We start from the raw sequence: 19240 nt of genomic DNA, 5'->3' as shown, positions 1-19240 counted from the left end.
GATTCGGCCTGTTACTGCAGCGTAAACCAAGAATGAGCAGAATAGGACAGTAACCCGGTACTACATATGATGGTGTCTGAAAAATAGATTGTTGTATTGCACTGTATATTATATTGGCATAGAACAGAATGCTAATTAGTGACTTCTTATGGGAAGAAATTTGGCCAAGATTTAGGCTACCACTCTACTAATATATCAACAGTTCAAGACATGATTCTGTGATTATTACCATGCTCACCTAGAGAGTAGTCAAAGAGCAAGTAAAGCATAATTCTGAAACACACACATTCTTAAACCTTGATTATCACAGTGAAATGGGCAAATACAAAAGTTAAATTGAAATTTATCTAACAATCTTTCTGACTCTTCTCAGTGTAATTGTGAGTGATCCTGCCTTTCAACAAAGTCAAAATAAAAGAGGACAAGTTTACAGCTGTGCGGTAAACACAGGAAACTGTTCTCCTTTACAAATAAATGGTATTGATTCATATTCAGCATTCTAAATTAGAAGCTCAATTTTTACAGTAATGTAAAATATTTATAAATAATATGCTAATCCCGACATGACATTTCATCATGACATGACATCTGGTTTGTCCATTTTCATGTTTTTAAATAGTACCTCCCGAGGCTGTTAATATGTCACTTGGACTTTCAGTGATTAAAGCTGCACAGTCTTCAAAGTTATTGGTAAGATATAAACTCATTCTGCATTTGAGTCATTATGGGAATGGATGAATAGCTCTTTAAAAATGGGTATAGACACATTCATTAGTCTACATATTCTACTTTTTCATAAATATCAAGCTAAAGCTGAAAATCCATAAAACATTATTTAAACTTTGTGCAGTTTTAGGATAATTTTTCCATCGCTTGAGTAAGCATTGGAATTGATGAATGCAAGGCCCCTGTGTGTTGTAGTTTGCTATTTAAGTAAAAGCAAAAACTTTCTCTCTCTCTCAGGTTTGTGGCCCCACCATTCCCAAGTCATGTAAAGTAACTACTACCTTAAACGGCATGTGTTTTATTCATGACAGCAATGTTCCAGCAAGTCCTGTACCAAAGGTTTTAAGAGGTCATTCAAATACAAACCCCAAAAGAATCAAGCAACATTCTTTCTTTTTAGTGTATTTTGTTCTGTCTCTGAATACCTCCTTTTGTTCTTCATTCTCAGAGTGCCCACCTTCTGCACAAACAGATCTTGCATTCTTGTTGGATGGCTCTGGAAGTGTAGATTATGGAGATTTTAATAAAATGAAGACTTTTGTTAAAACACTAATCCAAGGTCTTATGAAACGAGATGTTCAGGTACACCCATAGAACAGTCTGTAATATAACTGTATTGTGTGATTTCAAGAGCTAGAGTGGAGGCCCTGTGTTTTAATTATATTTTCCCCCCTCTGCTTGAGGCCTTCACAGTGTGTGCTCCAAGTGCCTGTCCCCTTTGCTTGGAATGTTTTACTTCGTAATTGCTATTATTAATCACCAAAGGGCAGAAGTGAGTTGGAAGTAGCAGGAAAACCTTCTTTATGCATTTATGCATTATGTATACTTTTAAAATAACTTAAAATAAAGGTCATATATACCTGATAACTACTGTAAAAACAGAGGAGGGTAGCACTGCTTCAGAACTTCAGAAGGTACCTGCCAGAATTCATAGCATGAGCTGAATGAAGTATGAACAAAGGGAATAAAAAGCTATAATGTGACATGAAACATTAAAGACAAAATGGGCTAGGGAACTTTTGTAGCTATACTTGTATTGCGATGTAGTCATTAGTAACTGGAGGGCAGCAAAGAGCAAGCTGTGTAGTTCTACAAAGAGGTAATACTGTATATGAAAGTGAAATATATACAGTAGACAAACATTAACGCATACGATGAGGTAACTGATAAGGCTGAAGGTACACATGCATTATTAGAAGGGTTTGTGATTGAAGAAGAAGTGGATCTGTAATCTCTTACAGAGGATGTGTTTGGCTCTGTCATGTATGATTCTAATGTGGCAAATGCTGACTTTCTTGTCTTGTCAATAAAGTGAATGAAGCACGAGGTCCCATGAAATACAAACTGAAAAGTGTAAGACCTGCATGAGACTTTGAGTGTGCTGAATCAGGATTCGCATAGAGTGTAGACTTTCTGAACTTCTTAAATTTACAGGGGAAATTATTTTAGTTACCTCATTTGATGTAACCAATGTCAGGATTTCAGACTATAACACCAACTTTTTGTATAAGGATTAATGAAACAATTTTATATTAGCTGTACATTAATTTAGTAGGAAAATGATGTGTGACCTATAACATTTCAATTTATTTCACAGTTTGCTGTTGCACAGTTCTCAAGGCAATGTGTTATACACATAATGTTCAATAACTTTAGAGACACCAGTCAAGTAATGAGAATTCAACAACTACAAGGAGGTACCTACACTGCAAAGGCTATCAACATAGTTGTGTAAGTATTCTTCATGTGAATATATTCAGTCCTTCATTACATTTGTAAATCATTACTCATAATTAAATTAACATTTTGCTACTATATTTAGTATAAAATTGTTTATCTGCATTTAACTGACACTTTTATCCAAAGCAACTTATAATTATAACTGACTACAACTTGAGCCATTGAAGGTTAAGGGCCCAACAGTGGCAACTTGGTGGTGGGGCTTGAAACAGAAACTTTCCAATTACAAGTCAAGTACCTTAACCACTGAGCTACCATCTACCATCTGCAGTTTGTTACTGCAATGATGTCATACTGACCCACAATTTCACATGAATTTTGCTTTGCACAGGAATAAACTATTTACCAGCAGTGCAGGAGCCAGGCCAAATGCTAACAGAGTCTTACTTGTTATTACTGATGGTGAATCAAGTGCAGGTGATGACAATCTGGAAAATGCTATTGAAAATGCAAAACAGAACAATATTATTCGATATGCTATAGGGGTAAGAAGTGTTTCTACTTTCATACAGTTCAAGAATCCACAAGATATTCTAGAACAAAAACATGGGTGTAGCATAAATGCTTAAGATTTAATATATTCTCTTCGGTGTTCTTAGATTCAATCATTTCCTGCTTTGTGTGTTGGAGATTTAGTTTTAGATTCATTCATTAATATGAATGTATCTCCAATGCTGTTCTTCTTGTAGCTCTTCTGCTAGATCTAGCATCATCAAGGTCATGGTGTTAATATCCAGGGAACATGCAAACAAATAAATGCATACTCTCACAGTCCTCCAGTGAAAAATAAATCGTCTGCCAAATACTATAAATGTAACAGCATTGATTAACACTGTTCTTTTGCATGTGAGGCCTGATATGATACACAAATTTCAGAAAAAATGTCACCCATGCTGCCCATGATGGGAAATCAGCTTTTACTTTTATTTATTTGCAAGGTTGGTGACGCTTTTGAGAAAGCATCTGCACGGCAGGAGTTGAGAACCATTGCATCTGAGCCCGATGATGAGTACACTTTTAAGGTGGATAACTTTGACTTGCTGGACAAAATCCGTGGTACTTTGGAGGACAATATTATTGCTATTGAGGGTATGTTAATGTGTCTTTTGGTGAATAAGTCTTAATGTCCCAGTCAGATTATTCTTCTAAATATTACAAATAAAGTTTTTGTTTTGCTTTGTTTAAGGAACCCAGACCTCAGGAGATTCCAGTAAAATGGAGTTTGCACAGGATGGATTTAATGCAGCATTTAGTCCAAATGTAAAGTTATTGTTTAGCTTTAGTTTTGTACCTTTCTTGTACATTTCTATTGAGAATGTCACTATCTATCCATAATGTAATTAAATATTATCCAGTTACAAATATTTATAACAGATGTATTGTAATTTTATAGCAGTCCATGGCTTGGGACACTCTTTTGTTCTAGAGCAGTTGATCTGAGTTGTCCCTTTTCTGATATGGCTGGAACAAGAATATGCAGGAAAAAAGACAATTATACTCTTTGCCTCATAAAAATACATTGGTTCTCAAATCCTTATATAAATCCTTGTGTGCTGGCATAAAGTTTATTATAAAATTAAGCATTTTACATTACCCTCCACAGTGACAAATATATGTTTATGCAGTCATGCACTGTGTCTGTGATGGTGGTGATCTTTTTGTGTGTCTTTAGGGAAACACAATACTGAGTGCAGTTGGAGCGTTCCAATGGAAAGGAGGATACCAGGAATATAGTTCACTTGGACAACCCTACCCCTTTCAGAGGGGTACTGAGCATGACAGTTATTTAGGTGAGGATCCTCTCAATCAAAAGATGCCAGCTACTTTGACAACTATTATTAGAATAGAAGAAATTTCAATGTGTTCTATAAAAAGCCAAGCTTATATACATATACTGTATTTATATCACTTTTATACATTTTCCACATTTATTTTCCAAAAATGACCTGATATATTGTGAGATTACCAGAGAAAGAAATGGAACTTCAAGCCTGCAATGAACCACTTAAAAAAGCAAATAAACACTCACAAACACCTACCTCATTACCTATTACTTACACTCAGTGGTACTTTAATAGGTATACCTTCTACCATCAGTGCATTTTGTAAGAGTGACATGTACAATAATACAAGTATTGAAAAGTACTTACACCAAACACTAGCAAATATAGAACAGACAGAGAAAACACAAGGCTTGGAATATGAACAGCTAGAATTAACACACAAGCTAGGATATCATAAACAGCAACTAGGACATAACACAATGACCAGTAAACACACAGGCAATGAGGCAGGGTTTAAATACATGCACTAAGAAGACACAGGTGCAACTCATGAGGGTCAGAGAAATGAAACTAAGGAATAGAACCACAACAAGGAAGTAAAGCAAAACAAAGACAAGACAGGGAAACCATAGAGGCAGGGATGCTAGGAGGGGCCAAGCATGACACACTACCTCCAGCAGAACAGGTCAGTGGTTTTGTGGTCACTGTTCCTATCTGTGGTGGAGAAGAAGAAGAAGAAGAAGAAGAAGAAGAAGAAGAAGAAGAAGAAGAAGAAGAAGAAGAAGAAGAAGAAGATTAGTTTTCATGATGGAATTGTGAGCTCATCAATTCAAGAGGCTGGAAGAACATTGAAGTAGAGTGGATTATCCATCTAAAGCTGCCACCTGGGAACCTGCTGCTAGAGTAGCTACAGTCATGGCTTACTAAGCAGGGACCCACGAAAGACCCAGACCCATCCTTTGGAGTGACTACATCACATAGCTGAATCTGGGGATCTCTTAGGGGAGAGAGAATCTGTATATAAATATCATATAAAAATGATTCCAGGCTAACTCTCTTAATATGTGGTTATATCTTAAGTTTTCTCCCACAGGACGGGGTGTTTTGAGGGTTGGGTACCTAGGATTCTCTTCTTTGAGGAGGATACACATACACACACACACACACACACACACACACACACACACACACACACACACACACACACACACACACACACACACACACACACATAGCTTTCTTCCAATTTATATGCATATGACTGGACACAAATGCAAACAGGCTTATTTTAATGAAGGGGAAGGCAGTCTTTAAGTTGTTAGACGGGCAGTTAATGAGATGAACAGCAACCAAAAATAAGAAATAAATAAATGAGGCAAATACAACAGGCAAGTAAACTAAATTGTAAAAGTAAACTGGGTAAACTAGAATATATAGAAAGCTCAAGGTAAACACAAGACTTTACAAAATCTGCTATGCAGTCCAGGACTTAAACAGGAAATTGGTAAGCCAACAGGAGGGGGAAAGTTCAACTTATTATGAATTGTTTTCTTACAAGAGTAGTGAGCAATTATAATTCATTGACCTGTCACTTTTAGCCAAAGCACCTTACAATCATGGCTGAGTACAACTTGAACAATTGAGAGTTAAGGGTCTTGCTCAAGGGCCCCACAGTGACAACTACGCAGTGGTGGTGCTTGAACAGGCAACCTTTCAATTACAAGTTGAGTACCTTAAGCAATGAGCTACCACTGCCCACTGTTGTCTTATTTCAAAGAGACAACAAATGAGCAAGTACATCTGTGTTCCCATTATCAGGTTACTCTATGACAGTAGGAGAAATGAAGAATGATTCATACGTTATTATTGGAGCTCCAAGACATGCACACAAGGGAAGAGTGACCATGTCATCACTGGAGACAACAAAGCAGCTGCATTTGGATCCTCCAGAGGTTGCACATGTGATAATTCTTTTTAAAACCATATGCAATACTACACTAAAAAAGTAAAAAAAAAAACCCATCCAACCAATGTTTTCAGTGTATTACAGTAGTTCACAAACGTTGATCAAATACTAATGCATTTAAAGTTTTTACAGTGAAATTTACTGCCTAATACTTAAACAGTGGAACTTTCACATTCCCATTTGAGATCCTGAAAACTTCCTTTCTCTTCAAGTAGGTGTCTCAAATAGGTGCCTATTATGGAGCTGAAGTGTGTGTGGTAGACTTGAATACTGATTCCTACATGGACCTTCTACTAGTTTCTGCTCCAATGTATATAGATGATCATAATGAAGGAAAAATCTTTGTCTACTCCATTCCATACTTGGTAAAGAGAAAGCAAAGCAGTGCTCATTTATCTTATATTTGTCATAAAACAAAACCCTAAAATTTTTCTTAAGGTGATATACAAAAGGTACTTCAATTCTTGACATTGAAGACTTTCAGTGTGTTACTGCTGATTGCGTACTGGTAGCTTCTTTTAAGTAACTTCTTTTGTATTATTTCTATCAGTCACAGGTACTACTTGTACAGACACTGAAAGGAATGATGGGACAAAAAGGTAGGTTTGGTTCTGCAATGACCAGCCCAGGCGATCTAAACAGGGATAATTTTGCAGATGTAGTGGTAGGAGCTCCTCTGGAGGATGATGGACAGGGCAGCATCTACATCTTTAATGGAAGAGCAGCAGACATCAACCCCACCTACTCACAGGTGAGGGAGGGTGGGAAAGAGATGATGAATGATGCATTTTATTGTCATATATCACTTTCATCCGACAAAGTTTTTTTTTTGCTACTTTTGCTAAAGCATCTGCCTACGTTCCTCCTTTTCCCTGTTTTGTGATGACAGAGAATCAGTGGTTCATCTGTGCGCGCAGGTCTATCATTCTTTGGTTTGTCTTTGAGTGAGTTTGCTCTGGACCACAGTGGAGATGGTCTGCCAGATATTGCTGTTGGAACCAAAGGAGCAGTTGCACTGCTCAGGTTTGGTCAAATGTGGTCATCAACAAACACTGGACCAGTATGTACATCATGTGTCAAGGAAAGTGTATATTCATATGTATGTTTCTGTTGTGTGTGGGAAGTTCAGGTCCAGACCCATTGTGACTTTGGTGACCAAAGTGACCTTTAACCCATCCAAAATCCCTACCAAAGACATCAACTGTGAAAGGCCTTTAGAATACATCTTGCAATTGTGCTTCACTATGAGCATGTTACATAATCATTACACTCACAAAAAAGGTATGTCAAAAATCAAATCAAAATACACTCCAGATTATAAACTGTTTACCTGAACAGTAATTGTTTGTCTGCCTGTAAAAACATACAGGGTGTCATTTGTAAACTTTTACTGGTATTTTTTTTCCTTAAAGTTATAAATCTAGGGAAATAAATATATCCAGACTTTTACTTTACATTTAATTTAGAACTCTGAGGGCTCTAATTTCATGGCTGTTAAAGCCACGTACTGTTGCATTTTTCTAATTTTGCATGCACATTTATTGTGGGTGGAGTTGTGCAAAAGTTTTGGCTTAAAACAAGGCTTGCCCTACTGTCTCCTCAGACCTGAACTCCTTGCAAATGCAAATGCAATTTGGTATTTTTCTTTCTTCAAGAAAGCATATTAAGATGTGTATAATTTTCATTACAGTATTTTGACTGAAAAAATCTCTCCTCTAAACATGTCTCCCAAATACTGATTTACAACTGCTAATTTTTTTTGTAAGGAAAAACAATTCTGTTTTGACTATTAATTGTGAATCTGACAGTTGGAAATGTCTTTATATAATGTAAATAATTTAAATAATTAGTTATATCACAGCTTTTAAAGGGAATGAGAGGACTTAATCTAATTGGATATTGCAAGCCTAACTATACCTATTGATTATGTATTCAATCTAACCCAATCTTTTTTGGAGTAATGTGTGAACTTTAGAAGACTGAAGACCAGTCGTGCTGCTGCATTCTGGACAAGTTGTAGAGGTTTGATGGCTCTTAGAGGAAGACCAGCAAGTAACAAGTTGCAGTAGTCTAGTTTTGAGATCACAAGAGACTGCACAAGTACCTAGGTAGCTTCCTGTGAGAGAAAGGGTCGAATCCTTCGTATGTTACAAAGGAGGAATCTGCAAGACCGGGTTAGATTAAAAACATGAATTGAGAACGACAACTGGTTGTCCAAAGTTATGCCCAGGCTACAGGCAGCTTCGGATGGTGATATCAGGGAGTTCTCGAAGGAAACTGTGAGGTCATGGTAAGGGTTGGGAGTACCTGGGATGAACACAAGCTCTGTTTTTACTGGGGTTGAGCTTCAAGTGGTGGGCAGTCATCCATGATGCGATGTCAGTCAAGCATGCCGAGATATGTCTGGAGACCTGTGTGTCAGAGGGTGGAAAAGAAAGAAATAATTGAGTGTCATCGGCATAGCAGTGGTAGGAAAAACTATGAGAAGATATTACATCACCAAGAGAATGAGTATACAAAGAGAAGAGAAGGGGGCCTAATACTGAGCCCTGTGGAACACCAGTGGAGAGTCTACACGGTTTGGATGTGGATCCTTTCCATGTCACCTGATGGGACCGTCCCTTCAGATAGGACTGAAACCATCTCCAAGCAGAGCCAGTCACACCAAGAGAGAAAAATGTTGTGGTTCACTGTGTCAAAGGCTGCTGAAAGGTTTAGAAGAATCAAAACAGATGACAGATTTGGGGCTGTTTCTGTAGAATGTACCAGTTTGTAGCCAGACTGATTGGGATCATGCAGCTGGTTCTGGGTGAGAAAAAGAGACAAATGATTATAAACTGCTTGTTTGAGGGCTTTTGAGAGGAAAGAGAGAAGGGATACCAGTCTGTAGTTGGTAACGTTGGAGCTGTGAAGTGTGGCCTTCTTGAGGATTGGTACCACCCTGGCGGTTTTGAATGCAATAGGCATGTGTCCAGGAGTTGTTGATGATGACAGAGATGAAAGGAAGCAGATCTCTTGCGATTATCTGGAATAGAGTGGAAAGAATGGGATCCAGCGGACATGCAGTCGGATTGCTGGAAGTCAGGAGTTGAAGAATTTCATCTGAGGAGAGAGGAGAAAAAGAAGTCAGAGAGTTGGACGTTGGGGAATGCATGTTGGTTGGAGGAGTGGGAACAGAGGAAAAGGACTGGCTTGCTGCAACCTTCTCCTCAAAGAAGGTGATAAAATCCTCCAGAGTAAGAGATGAGGAAGGAGGGGGAGGATTAAGGAGAGAAGAAAAAATAGTGAAGAGCTTGTGTGGATCAGATGCTGATGATTCAAATTTCTTTCTGTAGTAGGATGACTTTGCAGATGTTACTTCCAGTGAGAACTCGAGCTGAGGTCTGAATCTAGGTGAGATTTCCTCCACTGCCTCTTTGCAGTCCTTAGTTCTCTCCTGTGGCAGTGAAGTGTTTCTGTCAGCCAGGGGGCAGGTGGGGAGGACTTAGCGGGTCTAGAGGAGAGAGGGCGCAGAAGATTCATTGGTGAGGAGAGTGTAGAAATGAAAGAATTTGTAACTGTATCCAGAGAGAGAGAAGATAGAGAGTCAGGGTGAGGATGGATGGACAAAATAGTAGAAGTAAGGGAAGAGGGAGTTATGGAGTGCAGATTGCGACGGAAGGAGAAGGAACACGTTGGAGAGGACTGGATGGAAAGAGAAGGAAGGGAGAGAGAGAAGGATAGAAAGTATGGTCTGAGGGGTGGAGGGGGGTGACTGCGATGTCTGATGTTGTGGTGGTACGGGTGAAGATCAGGTCCAGAACATTGCCCACTTTGTGAGTCGAAGGAGAGTGATTGAGGGTGAGGTCGAATGCTGTCAACAGTGGAAGGATGCAGGAGGAATGCAGCTTGTCTGATGGAAGGTTGAAGTCACCAAGGAGAATGAGTGGATTTCCTTCAATCGGGAATTGACTCAGGAGGATGTTGAGCTCATCAATGAAGTGATCTAGGGAACCTATTTTTGTATGTTTGTTTAGGTTTGTTTACAAACTTGGTTACAAGGTAGATGGCCAATCTAAGTGATCAAAAAACAAAACAAAAACTATAGTTGTTTGTACAGCCTGATCATATGATCTAACAAGTAATTAGAGACAATAATGTGATAGAAGGGAGATTTTGGCCCTTGTATAGTCAAGCTAATTTTTTTCACGCAGAGGAAGAGAGACACACGCACATAGAGTGACACACACACACACACACACACACACACACACACACACACACACACACACAAAACACAACACGAGTTGTGAAACTGTATGTTGTCTATAAAACTGTAACATTAGTTCCCAAAATGTTGTTGGCAAGTTAATAGCATTAACTTAACATTAACATTAGTCCTGTTACTGTAAGCCAACAAGTTAAATTAACAAACAAGTTAGCAAATGCAACTGACAGTAACAAATGTTAGGTATCTTATAACTATCAAATCTATCTCTTATGATAGAAAAATGTTGAGATGAGACAAGAACAATAGTATTTGAGCCCTGTAAGATAGCTTGCTAGTTTAGTTAAAGTTAAAGTTTAGTTTAGGTTGGCATTTTCTCAATAAATGATGCAAATAAACCTGATTATACAGACAGAAAACATTGCATATGCCATTAAGAGTTGCCAATTAACTATATTAAGCTTTGAAAAACTCAGAAAATAAAATAAAAAAATAAAATTTTATCTCAGGAAATGTTATTCATTGTACTCACAGTTGTAAATTGTTTTGGATAGAAGCATCTACTGAATGCTGTAAATGTAGTTGTAAACATTAGTTTACATTAGTGTTTCACAGCACTGACGTCTGCCCGTAGGATAGCGAAATGGACACAAGGGGGAGGTCTGCCCTCGCACCTCAGCAGCAGACTGGCGATGCTGCCTATAGACATTTTTGATTATCGGCCTCATCGATTGCAAGCATCGCTGAAGCCAGTGATCTAAAAATGCCATTATTTAGCCAATTAATTGAGCAGTTATCGATAGACCACTACTCGATACAATGCAGATGGTCCCTGATCCTCCTCATTCCCATCCTACTTGGGTTTCTGCTGTCTGAGGTACTCACTAAACATTTCATCACCTGGGGCAATTTTCCTGGTGTACTCCTGGCTCTTGGTTGTTTCATCCTGATGCACACTAGTCCTTGGCTTCCCTCCTTCCACTTAGTGTACAGTCTCAGACTTCTCGATTTGGCATGAAACCCTCTGTGTATTGTGAGGAGTTTCCTTATCTTGATGTCAGTGGCTTCTATCTCTATCCCCTTTGGTCAGCTTATTATGCCAGTAGGGTATCTGATGACTGGTAGGGTGCAGGTGTTGATACACTGGATTTTGTTCTTCCCAGTCAGCTGACCTCTCAGGACTTGCTTCCGTCTTTGTAGGTATTTGGCATATGGGCAGTGGTAGCTGAGTGGTTAAGGTACTTGATGTGTAATTGGAAGGTTGCTGGTTCAAGCTTCACCACTGCCAAGTTGCCACTGTTGGGCCCATGAGCAAGGCCCTTAACCCTCAATTGCTTGTGTTGTACTCAGTCATAATTGTAAGCTGCTTTGGATAAAAGTGTCAGATAAATGTATTTGTTTGTAGCTGCTTTCCTTGTGGTCTCTTCATGATTTCCATTTGCTTGTTGGATTCCAAGGTACTTGTAACTGCCCTCAACATATGTTATGTTCCTTCTGGTAGTATTATCTCATCAGTTCTAACTAGCGTCCCTCTATTTTCCTCTACTCTACCATCTGACCACACTTATCCAGTCTGAATGACATCCCAGTCATTGCTATTTATCTTGGTGAGATGGATTAGTGAGTCAATGTCTTGTTCACTTCTGACATACAGCTTGATATCATAGCTCACTATTCTGTGCTTGAGCATCATTTTCCATTTGAACCCCACAGAGGAAAAACTTTCATGTTCTATGCATGACATTTTTATTTTAGGTGTTCAGTCACAGTCTACACTTAGAGAAGGATAAAAATTTTGCATCTGTCAGTGTTCTCTTGGCCACATCGATGGTAGATCTCCAACACCTTCATCTAATCCACAAGATCGAAGATGTCATTTTGTAAATGACACTGTTTTCCAAAAGTCTAAAACTACCAAAACACCCCACTCCTGATATCAAAATTCACGGTCCTGGGACAACACACACGGGTCAACAAATTACCATTTGGGAGTTTTTTTTAAAGAATGTCTCCCCCCTCCTAAGAAGTCAAAATGACATGTCTTAAAAGACAAAGCTCTTTTAAAGCAGTTGAAAAAAACAAAGGATAAAAGAGATCTGAATTCCCTACTTCTGAGAGGTTGTTATAAAAAATGGTATAAAAAAGAACAACAATGCTGCTAAAAACCATGAATGTGGCAGTGGCCAATGTAATGTGCTTAGCACCTACACAGAAGGCTCTGCTTTTTAGCCTCACACATTAAGACTCCCTGAAAAAACTGAAAATAGAGTACAAGCTTCTGTATTACACTTTAACCAGATTAAAACATTTTCTAGGACACAAAAGCACAAGTCATCCTAATTAAACAAAGGTTAAATTTAAATGAGTATTGAAATGAAAACAGATTATTCACCTTTACAGGGCGCTCACGCATTACTAGTTCTTTCTAGGTTGCTTGCATATTATTTCGCACAGTACTTTCTAAAATGTCTACCCACGAATTGTTTTGACATATTAAAGCTCATATTGACACATTAAAGCTCATCTAATAACTGCCCAGTTACAAATACTTAAAAATTGCTTTATTGCTTTATTTGTAAATTATTTTTAATACATCCTTCCTGTTTTTTAGATGTGTCTGCAAAAATTGAATATACCTTAAAGCTTGATGCAAAACGACAGAGTTCTCGGGCATTCTTTTTAGCTAAAAAACGCACTCTGTCTGACAACATTATTGTTATGTCGGATGAGGTATGCAAAGATCTTTACTTCTGGATAGAGGTGAGTGCAATTAAAATTAAAAAAGATACTTTACTACCTGCTTAGAACTTACTACTTACTTTTTAGAAACACTTACTTTTGCATGTACATTCATCAGATACAGTTTGTGATGAGAGAACCATTGCTGACTACATGTTGTTTGGGTGACAGCCCCATGAATGAGTGTTAATGGTTATTAAATGGCAGGTGTTGTACTCATATGTATGTGCTAGGCACAACAATTTTGCTATAGATTTTGCATGTATCAAAGTCATTGCTGGGTTGAGAGTGGTCTGCCAGCCAAAAATATATCAACAGTGGTCCTGTAGCAAGAAAATTGCAATTGATGAACAACTAATGGATGGATAATGCAAACTAACACCTACAGAGTATTTAAAATTATTACAGTTTTTTTTTTCTAACAATGTGGGTTCAAAATGTAGATTAAAAGGCCTGATTTTGAACACTCTTCAGAAATACTGCAGTATTTTTATACTGACAAACCAGTATAGAAAAATACCACAGTGTAATGTGTGCAGTGTATAAAAAAAAAAATTCTCCAGAATGTATGGCATACTAGAAACAGTATGAACAGAAAATGTCATATAAAATCCATGCTATTATTGGCTAAATGTAGCTTATGATCAGGAATATGAAAAAAAAGCATGCTGGGCTATATCCTGTTTAGCAAGTACCAAATGTCAATCAAAAAAAAAAAATTATTTATATAGCACTTTTTACAACAGATGTTGTCACAAAGCAGCTTTACAAATGTATAAGTCCAAGCCCCCAGTGAGCAAGCCAAGCTTGTCAGTGGCAAGGAAAAATTCCCTAGAGCATGAGGAAGAAACTTTGAGAGGAAACAAAACTCAAAGGGGGGCCCATCCTTCTCTGGCCAACAACAGTCACCATAATAATAATTTTAAGAGAAAGATGAATTAAAAAAAAGAAAAATAAGCAAATAATGTCTAGTCCATCTTTCTAGAGGTCTTAGTTTTGTCCTGTTGGTGTACATGTGTCTGAGACCCATCCTGCAAGAGAACGTCCATTAGGTGGTAGGAGAGTAGTTGGCTGTGGTGGGCTACAGCAGGGGACATCAGAGGGTGGTGGGAAGAGCCATGGCAGCTGAGACTGGATGAGGCTCAGTAACATCATGACATCAGGGGTAGGTGTACCTCGGCAGAAAGAGAGACTAGAATATTAGGCATGTCCAGGTACGAGGGTGTGTAAATTAGGGAACTATAATGTGCAATGAACTTCGGCAGATGTAGCCACGGCAGCACAGTTAAAGGAAAGAGACAGAAGGAAACTCAGGCATGAGGGCACCCTGGAACATCAGCACTCTGCTGCTCTCAGTCAAATGTCACTAGATCCATCAGTGATCCATTTTGATCCTCAAATGTGAACTCTCCTTTTCAGGAGTTTAGGTCACAGGATTGGCAAAACCTGGTCAGTGGTCAGTGAATCAATTTTGCCTGGATCGGGACATTGCTTAGCAATGTCCTGAAGGAAGAGCTAGATTCAGTTTTATAATTCTAGGCAGAATTTTTACTCTAAAATGTCCTGGAACCTGATATAGTTCATACAGACATGTGCTCAATGTTACTAAGGATGTTGGGAAGAAATTAGCATCTCAAAATCACAGTTCCACTTTAATATTTCACCTGTCACCTTTCGATATGTCAACAATGTCTGAATTTCCTCTCTATATGATATTTTTCTGCTCAGAATTTGTGAAGAATATAGAAATGTCAAAGTTCAGTAAACAAATAATAAGACAAATAATTCTCACATCTGTTGCTACTAAAATGTAAATTCTTTTTGTTGTTGTTGTCTCCTCTCACACAGGCCTGCACTGAGGATGTGGTAAACCCACTGTTCAATGAGTTAACGTTTACATTTGAGGGCCTCCCTACTAGAACACAGGAAAACTTAAGCCCCACCCTACTTCCAAGCATAAAAAACACTTCAGTTCATAATGTAAGAAAGGAGGAACAGTTAGCCTTTCATCTAAAAGTAACAACAGCAACAAAATGCAAAATATTAAGGAAATCAAGACTATTCAGAGGAAAAGTGTTTTTAGCTAACCAAATTCACAACGTTCCACAAAGCTTTCATATACAGAAGTTGCCATCTCTGCAGAATAATCATGAGAACATGTAGTAATGTCATTGACCGTGTAAACTAATTTCACAGCTGGATTTTGAAATAAACTGTGGATATGATAATATCTGCACTGACAATCTCAAACTGGATTTCAACTTCTCTGGGTATGGCCTTTACTTGTAAAATACAAACATGGCTTTTGATTTGGTGTTAATTTATCAAATGAACATATTATGTACAGAGCAATTTAATTGTAATTAGGTATAGCACAAGTTAACTGCAATTAAATAAAAAACAAAACAGTAATATAGTCATCAGAGGCCTCAGTGCATTTGGTAGATTTTCTGTTTGAGAAGATAATGTAGTTTCATCCATTTGTTTATTTGTTTTTTATATTGGTTACTTTATTTATTGGTGTTTCATGTACTGACTTCATATATTTTTCCCCAGATCCTCAGATATAAAAGTTGGAATCATGCAAGATTTGATTGTGACAATGTTTGTGCAGAACAGAGGAGAAAACTCCTACAACAGTCTCATAACTCTCAGTTATCCCTTTGGACTGTCCTTCAGGAGATCCACCACTAAACAGGCAAGAGCAATATTGTCACATTTCTTGCATGTTTGTTAGTCTACTCATCAGATTTGGATAAATTTATGGTACATTTACATTGCAGGGAAGCAGAACACTTGTTTGCCTCCTGCTGGTCACTTTGGGCACATGCCACTAAAAATGCAAGCTGTCCACAGCAAGTGTGTGCCGAGGTTTAGAGGTTTATTTAATTCCAAAGTTACTCTGAACCTTTTAGCCAAAACATATTTTATCCACATCATGGCCAATATCATTTTTCCATCTGAATAAATCAAGTTTAGGAACTTCTAGAATAACCCTGTTTTTTTAATATTCTTAAAAACATGATGACAGCCATCTATAAGAGTTAAAACTAAAAAGGCTCCGCAGACTAGACCGTAAAATCTACAAACATGTAACTTGGTCAGTAGCCCCTCCGGTTACTCAGGCGCACAGTGCCAGCCCGATTAGACTATAGATAGCACTATAGTGCACCCAAACAGAGTCCATAACTCCTCATATGTCATACAGACAAAAATGTTTCCCCCAGTGATTACTATTACTCCAGTCTTCAAAAGGTTTCAAGTACAATTAAACTCGGCACACTTAGATTTTGAGATAATTTGCATATTGTGCAAAATTGCATATATTTTTATCCTAGGTTTTTCACCAGACCTACACGAATTCAGAACTTTAAGAATTATAGATAAATTAATAGATAAACATAAATAGAAGTTACAATACTATGTAGTTTCCAGATGCCAGTCAAACAGTGGGGTGGAGCTTCCATTGCAAATTCTGTACATATTCAGCTCCAACTCTTAGACAGAATGACAGTGAGGCATGTACGCCATGTACACCATTTGCAGGCATGTATGCCATGTTCACCATTTACAGATGTGTACGCTATTATGCACACCTGCATTACTAGGGGCACTATAACATCCAAGAAACTGTTCCTCATATTGAGATTGGGAGAACATGACACTTGGTACAAAGCTTGATGCAAAGCGTAATAAAATATCTACAAAATGACAGACACCATTGGCTTATCAGTTTTCAGCGTACATTTCACAGCTTTACCAATGGTCAATCCACATGAAACTTGAAAGGTATGTGAATGAACACATACTGAAGGCATGTTGAAGTTTTGTGGAAATTGGCAACTGCAGGGTGCTGCACGTATTTTCAAAGGTTTCAATTTGTTTATGTAATTCATTTTCAAACATAACCACAAAATATTGGCATCAAATAATGAGGCTATGTGAGCCAGACAACACTTCATCTTTAAGTGATTTTCTAAACTTCACAATTTTTGCCCAATTCACCATTATTTAAACTAGTCCTAGGAATTTCACCCAACTGCTTCAAAATAAATAATTATTAAAAAAAATGTCAGACCTTTAGTACAGTGTGACTGCTGCATGTGAGTTTAGCATTGTGTGCAGAGCTTTTATGTAGTGAGTTCTAGGTATCAACAGAATTGGACCAAACCTGGCAAATAGAGTGACAACCGAAAGAGGCATACCAGGTGCAAGTCAGCCTCTAGGGGGCGCTACTACGGTCATTTAGGTGATTTATTTAGACATTTAAAATTGAAAAGTATTTAGACATTTAAAATTGAAAATTTCTTGAATGCAAACCATCATATATATATATATATATATATATATATATATATATATATATATATATATATATATATATATATATATATATATGATGCATTCAATGTGGCATCGTTTCCACAAGCTTCTGCAATGTCACAACATTTATTTCTGTCCAGAGTTGCATTAATTTTTCCCCAAGATCTTGTATTGATGGGAGATTTGGACCACTGTGCAAAGTCTTGTCCAGCACATCCCCAAATATTCTCAATGGGGTTCAGGTCTGGACTCTGTGGTGGCCAATCCATGTGTGAAAATGATGTCTCATGCTCCCTGAACCACTCTTTCACAATTTGAGCCTGATGAATCCTGGCATTGTCATCTTGGAATATGCCTGTGCCATCAGGGAAGAAAAAATCCATTGATGGAATAACCTGGTCATTCAGTATATTCGGGTAGTCAGCTGACCTCATTCTTTGGGCACATAACGTTGCTGACCCTAGACCTAACCAACTGCAGCAACCCCAGATCATAGCACTGCCCCTACAGGCTTGTATGGTAGACACTAGACATGATGGGTGCATCACTTCAACCACCTCTCTTCTTACCCTGATGTGCCGATTACTCTGGAACAGGGTAAATCTGGGCACATCAGACCACATGACCTTCTTCCATTGCTCCAGAGTCCAATCTTTATGCTCCCTAACAAAATGAAGCCATTTTTGCCGGTTAGCTTCACTGACAAGTAGTTTTCTTAGGGCTGCACAGCTGTTTAATCCCAAAGCCTTGAGTTCCCTTCACATTGTGTGTGTGGAAATGCTCTTACTTTCACTATTAAACATATCCCTGAGTTCTACTGTTGTTTTTCTACGATTTGGTTTCACCACACGTTTAAGTGATCGCCGATCATGATCATTCAAGTTTTTTTTCTGACCACATTCCTTCCTCCAAGATGATGTTTCCCCACTGTTCTTCCACTTTTTAATAATGCGTTGGACAGTTCTTAACCTGATTTTAGTAGTTTCAGCAATCTTCTTAGATGTTTTCTCTGCTTGATGCATGCCAATAATTTGACCCTTCTGAAAGAGATTAACACCTTTTCCATGACACACAGGATGTGTCTTTCGACATGGTTGTTTAACAAATGAGAAGCTACTCACTGCATCAGTTAGGGTTAAATAACTTGTTGCCAGCTGAAACATAATCACCCATGCAGTAATTATCCAATGGGAGGCACTTACCTGTTTGCTTAATTAAATCCAGGTGGTGACCTTATTTTTATTTATTTTTTTTTACATATCTCTTACTACAATACACTGCAGTTACACTCCAGGTGTCTTCTTCGGATATATATATATAGTAAGTAACTGCAGTGTACTGTAGTAAGATATGTGTATATATATTCAGAATTTTTGCACACATATATTGTCAACTATTAGAGATTTTTGACTGAAGATTAAGGTTAATTTTCTTTATATTGATAAGGCCTAGCTCTATAGGTTAATTATGGTGTCATCATTCAATCAGAACATCACATTATACAATAAAACAAAACAAAACAGTATAAATATAGGAAACAAATCAACAGTAACAACCATTTCTGATTCTGAGGAAACCGGAGGTAAAAGCTACTGAGTGATTCCACTGCTGTTTTCTGCTTTTTAGCAGCTCGGATGTGGTTATCACCAGTGGCATTTTAAAACAGACCACAATGGGTGATTGGCAAAAAACAAGTTTTCCCTGTATTCATTTCTGGGGACAGGGCTGACCTGTCTTCTGTTCAGATCTATATTT

The 19240-nt window shown here is 37.9% G+C and overlaps 1 protein-coding gene across 2 annotated transcripts in view; it reads left to right on the top strand.

The window, feature by feature from the left end:
* LOC113587515 (integrin alpha-X-like) overlaps window positions 1-19240 on the top strand; it is a 30993-nt gene that overhangs the window by 2637 nt on the left and 9116 nt on the right. The window contains exons 3-20 of one of the 2 annotated variants that reach the window (XM_035533325.1): window positions 374-477; window positions 620-690; window positions 964-1075; window positions 1175-1308; window positions 2324-2457; window positions 2798-2951; window positions 3405-3555; window positions 3653-3726; window positions 4139-4256; window positions 6069-6202; window positions 6432-6581; window positions 6767-6967; window positions 7106-7239; window positions 7346-7497; window positions 13035-13183; window positions 15011-15142; window positions 15359-15432; window positions 15719-15860. In XM_035533325.1, coding sequence (XP_035389218.1) covers window positions 374-477; window positions 620-690; window positions 964-1075; window positions 1175-1308; window positions 2324-2457; window positions 2798-2951; window positions 3405-3555; window positions 3653-3726; window positions 4139-4256; window positions 6069-6202; window positions 6432-6581; window positions 6767-6967; window positions 7106-7239; window positions 7346-7497; window positions 13035-13183; window positions 15011-15142; window positions 15359-15432; window positions 15719-15860 — 2320 coding nt within the window. Of the gene's footprint in view, window positions 1-373; window positions 478-619; window positions 691-963; window positions 1076-1174; window positions 1309-2323; window positions 2458-2797; window positions 2952-3404; window positions 3556-3652; window positions 3727-4138; window positions 4257-6068; window positions 6203-6431; window positions 6582-6766; window positions 6968-7105; window positions 7240-7345; window positions 7498-13034; window positions 13184-15010; window positions 15143-15358; window positions 15433-15718; window positions 15861-19240 lie in introns of those variants that run through there. The other variant, XM_035533326.1, reaches the window with a different exon arrangement.

This window comes from Electrophorus electricus, chromosome 14, assembly GCF_013358815.1.
Source record: "Electrophorus electricus isolate fEleEle1 chromosome 14, fEleEle1.pri, whole genome shotgun sequence".
Classification (NCBI taxonomy): domain Eukaryota; kingdom Metazoa; phylum Chordata; class Actinopteri; order Gymnotiformes; family Gymnotidae; genus Electrophorus; species Electrophorus electricus.
This window is presented reverse-complemented; position numbering and strand designations above follow the sequence as displayed.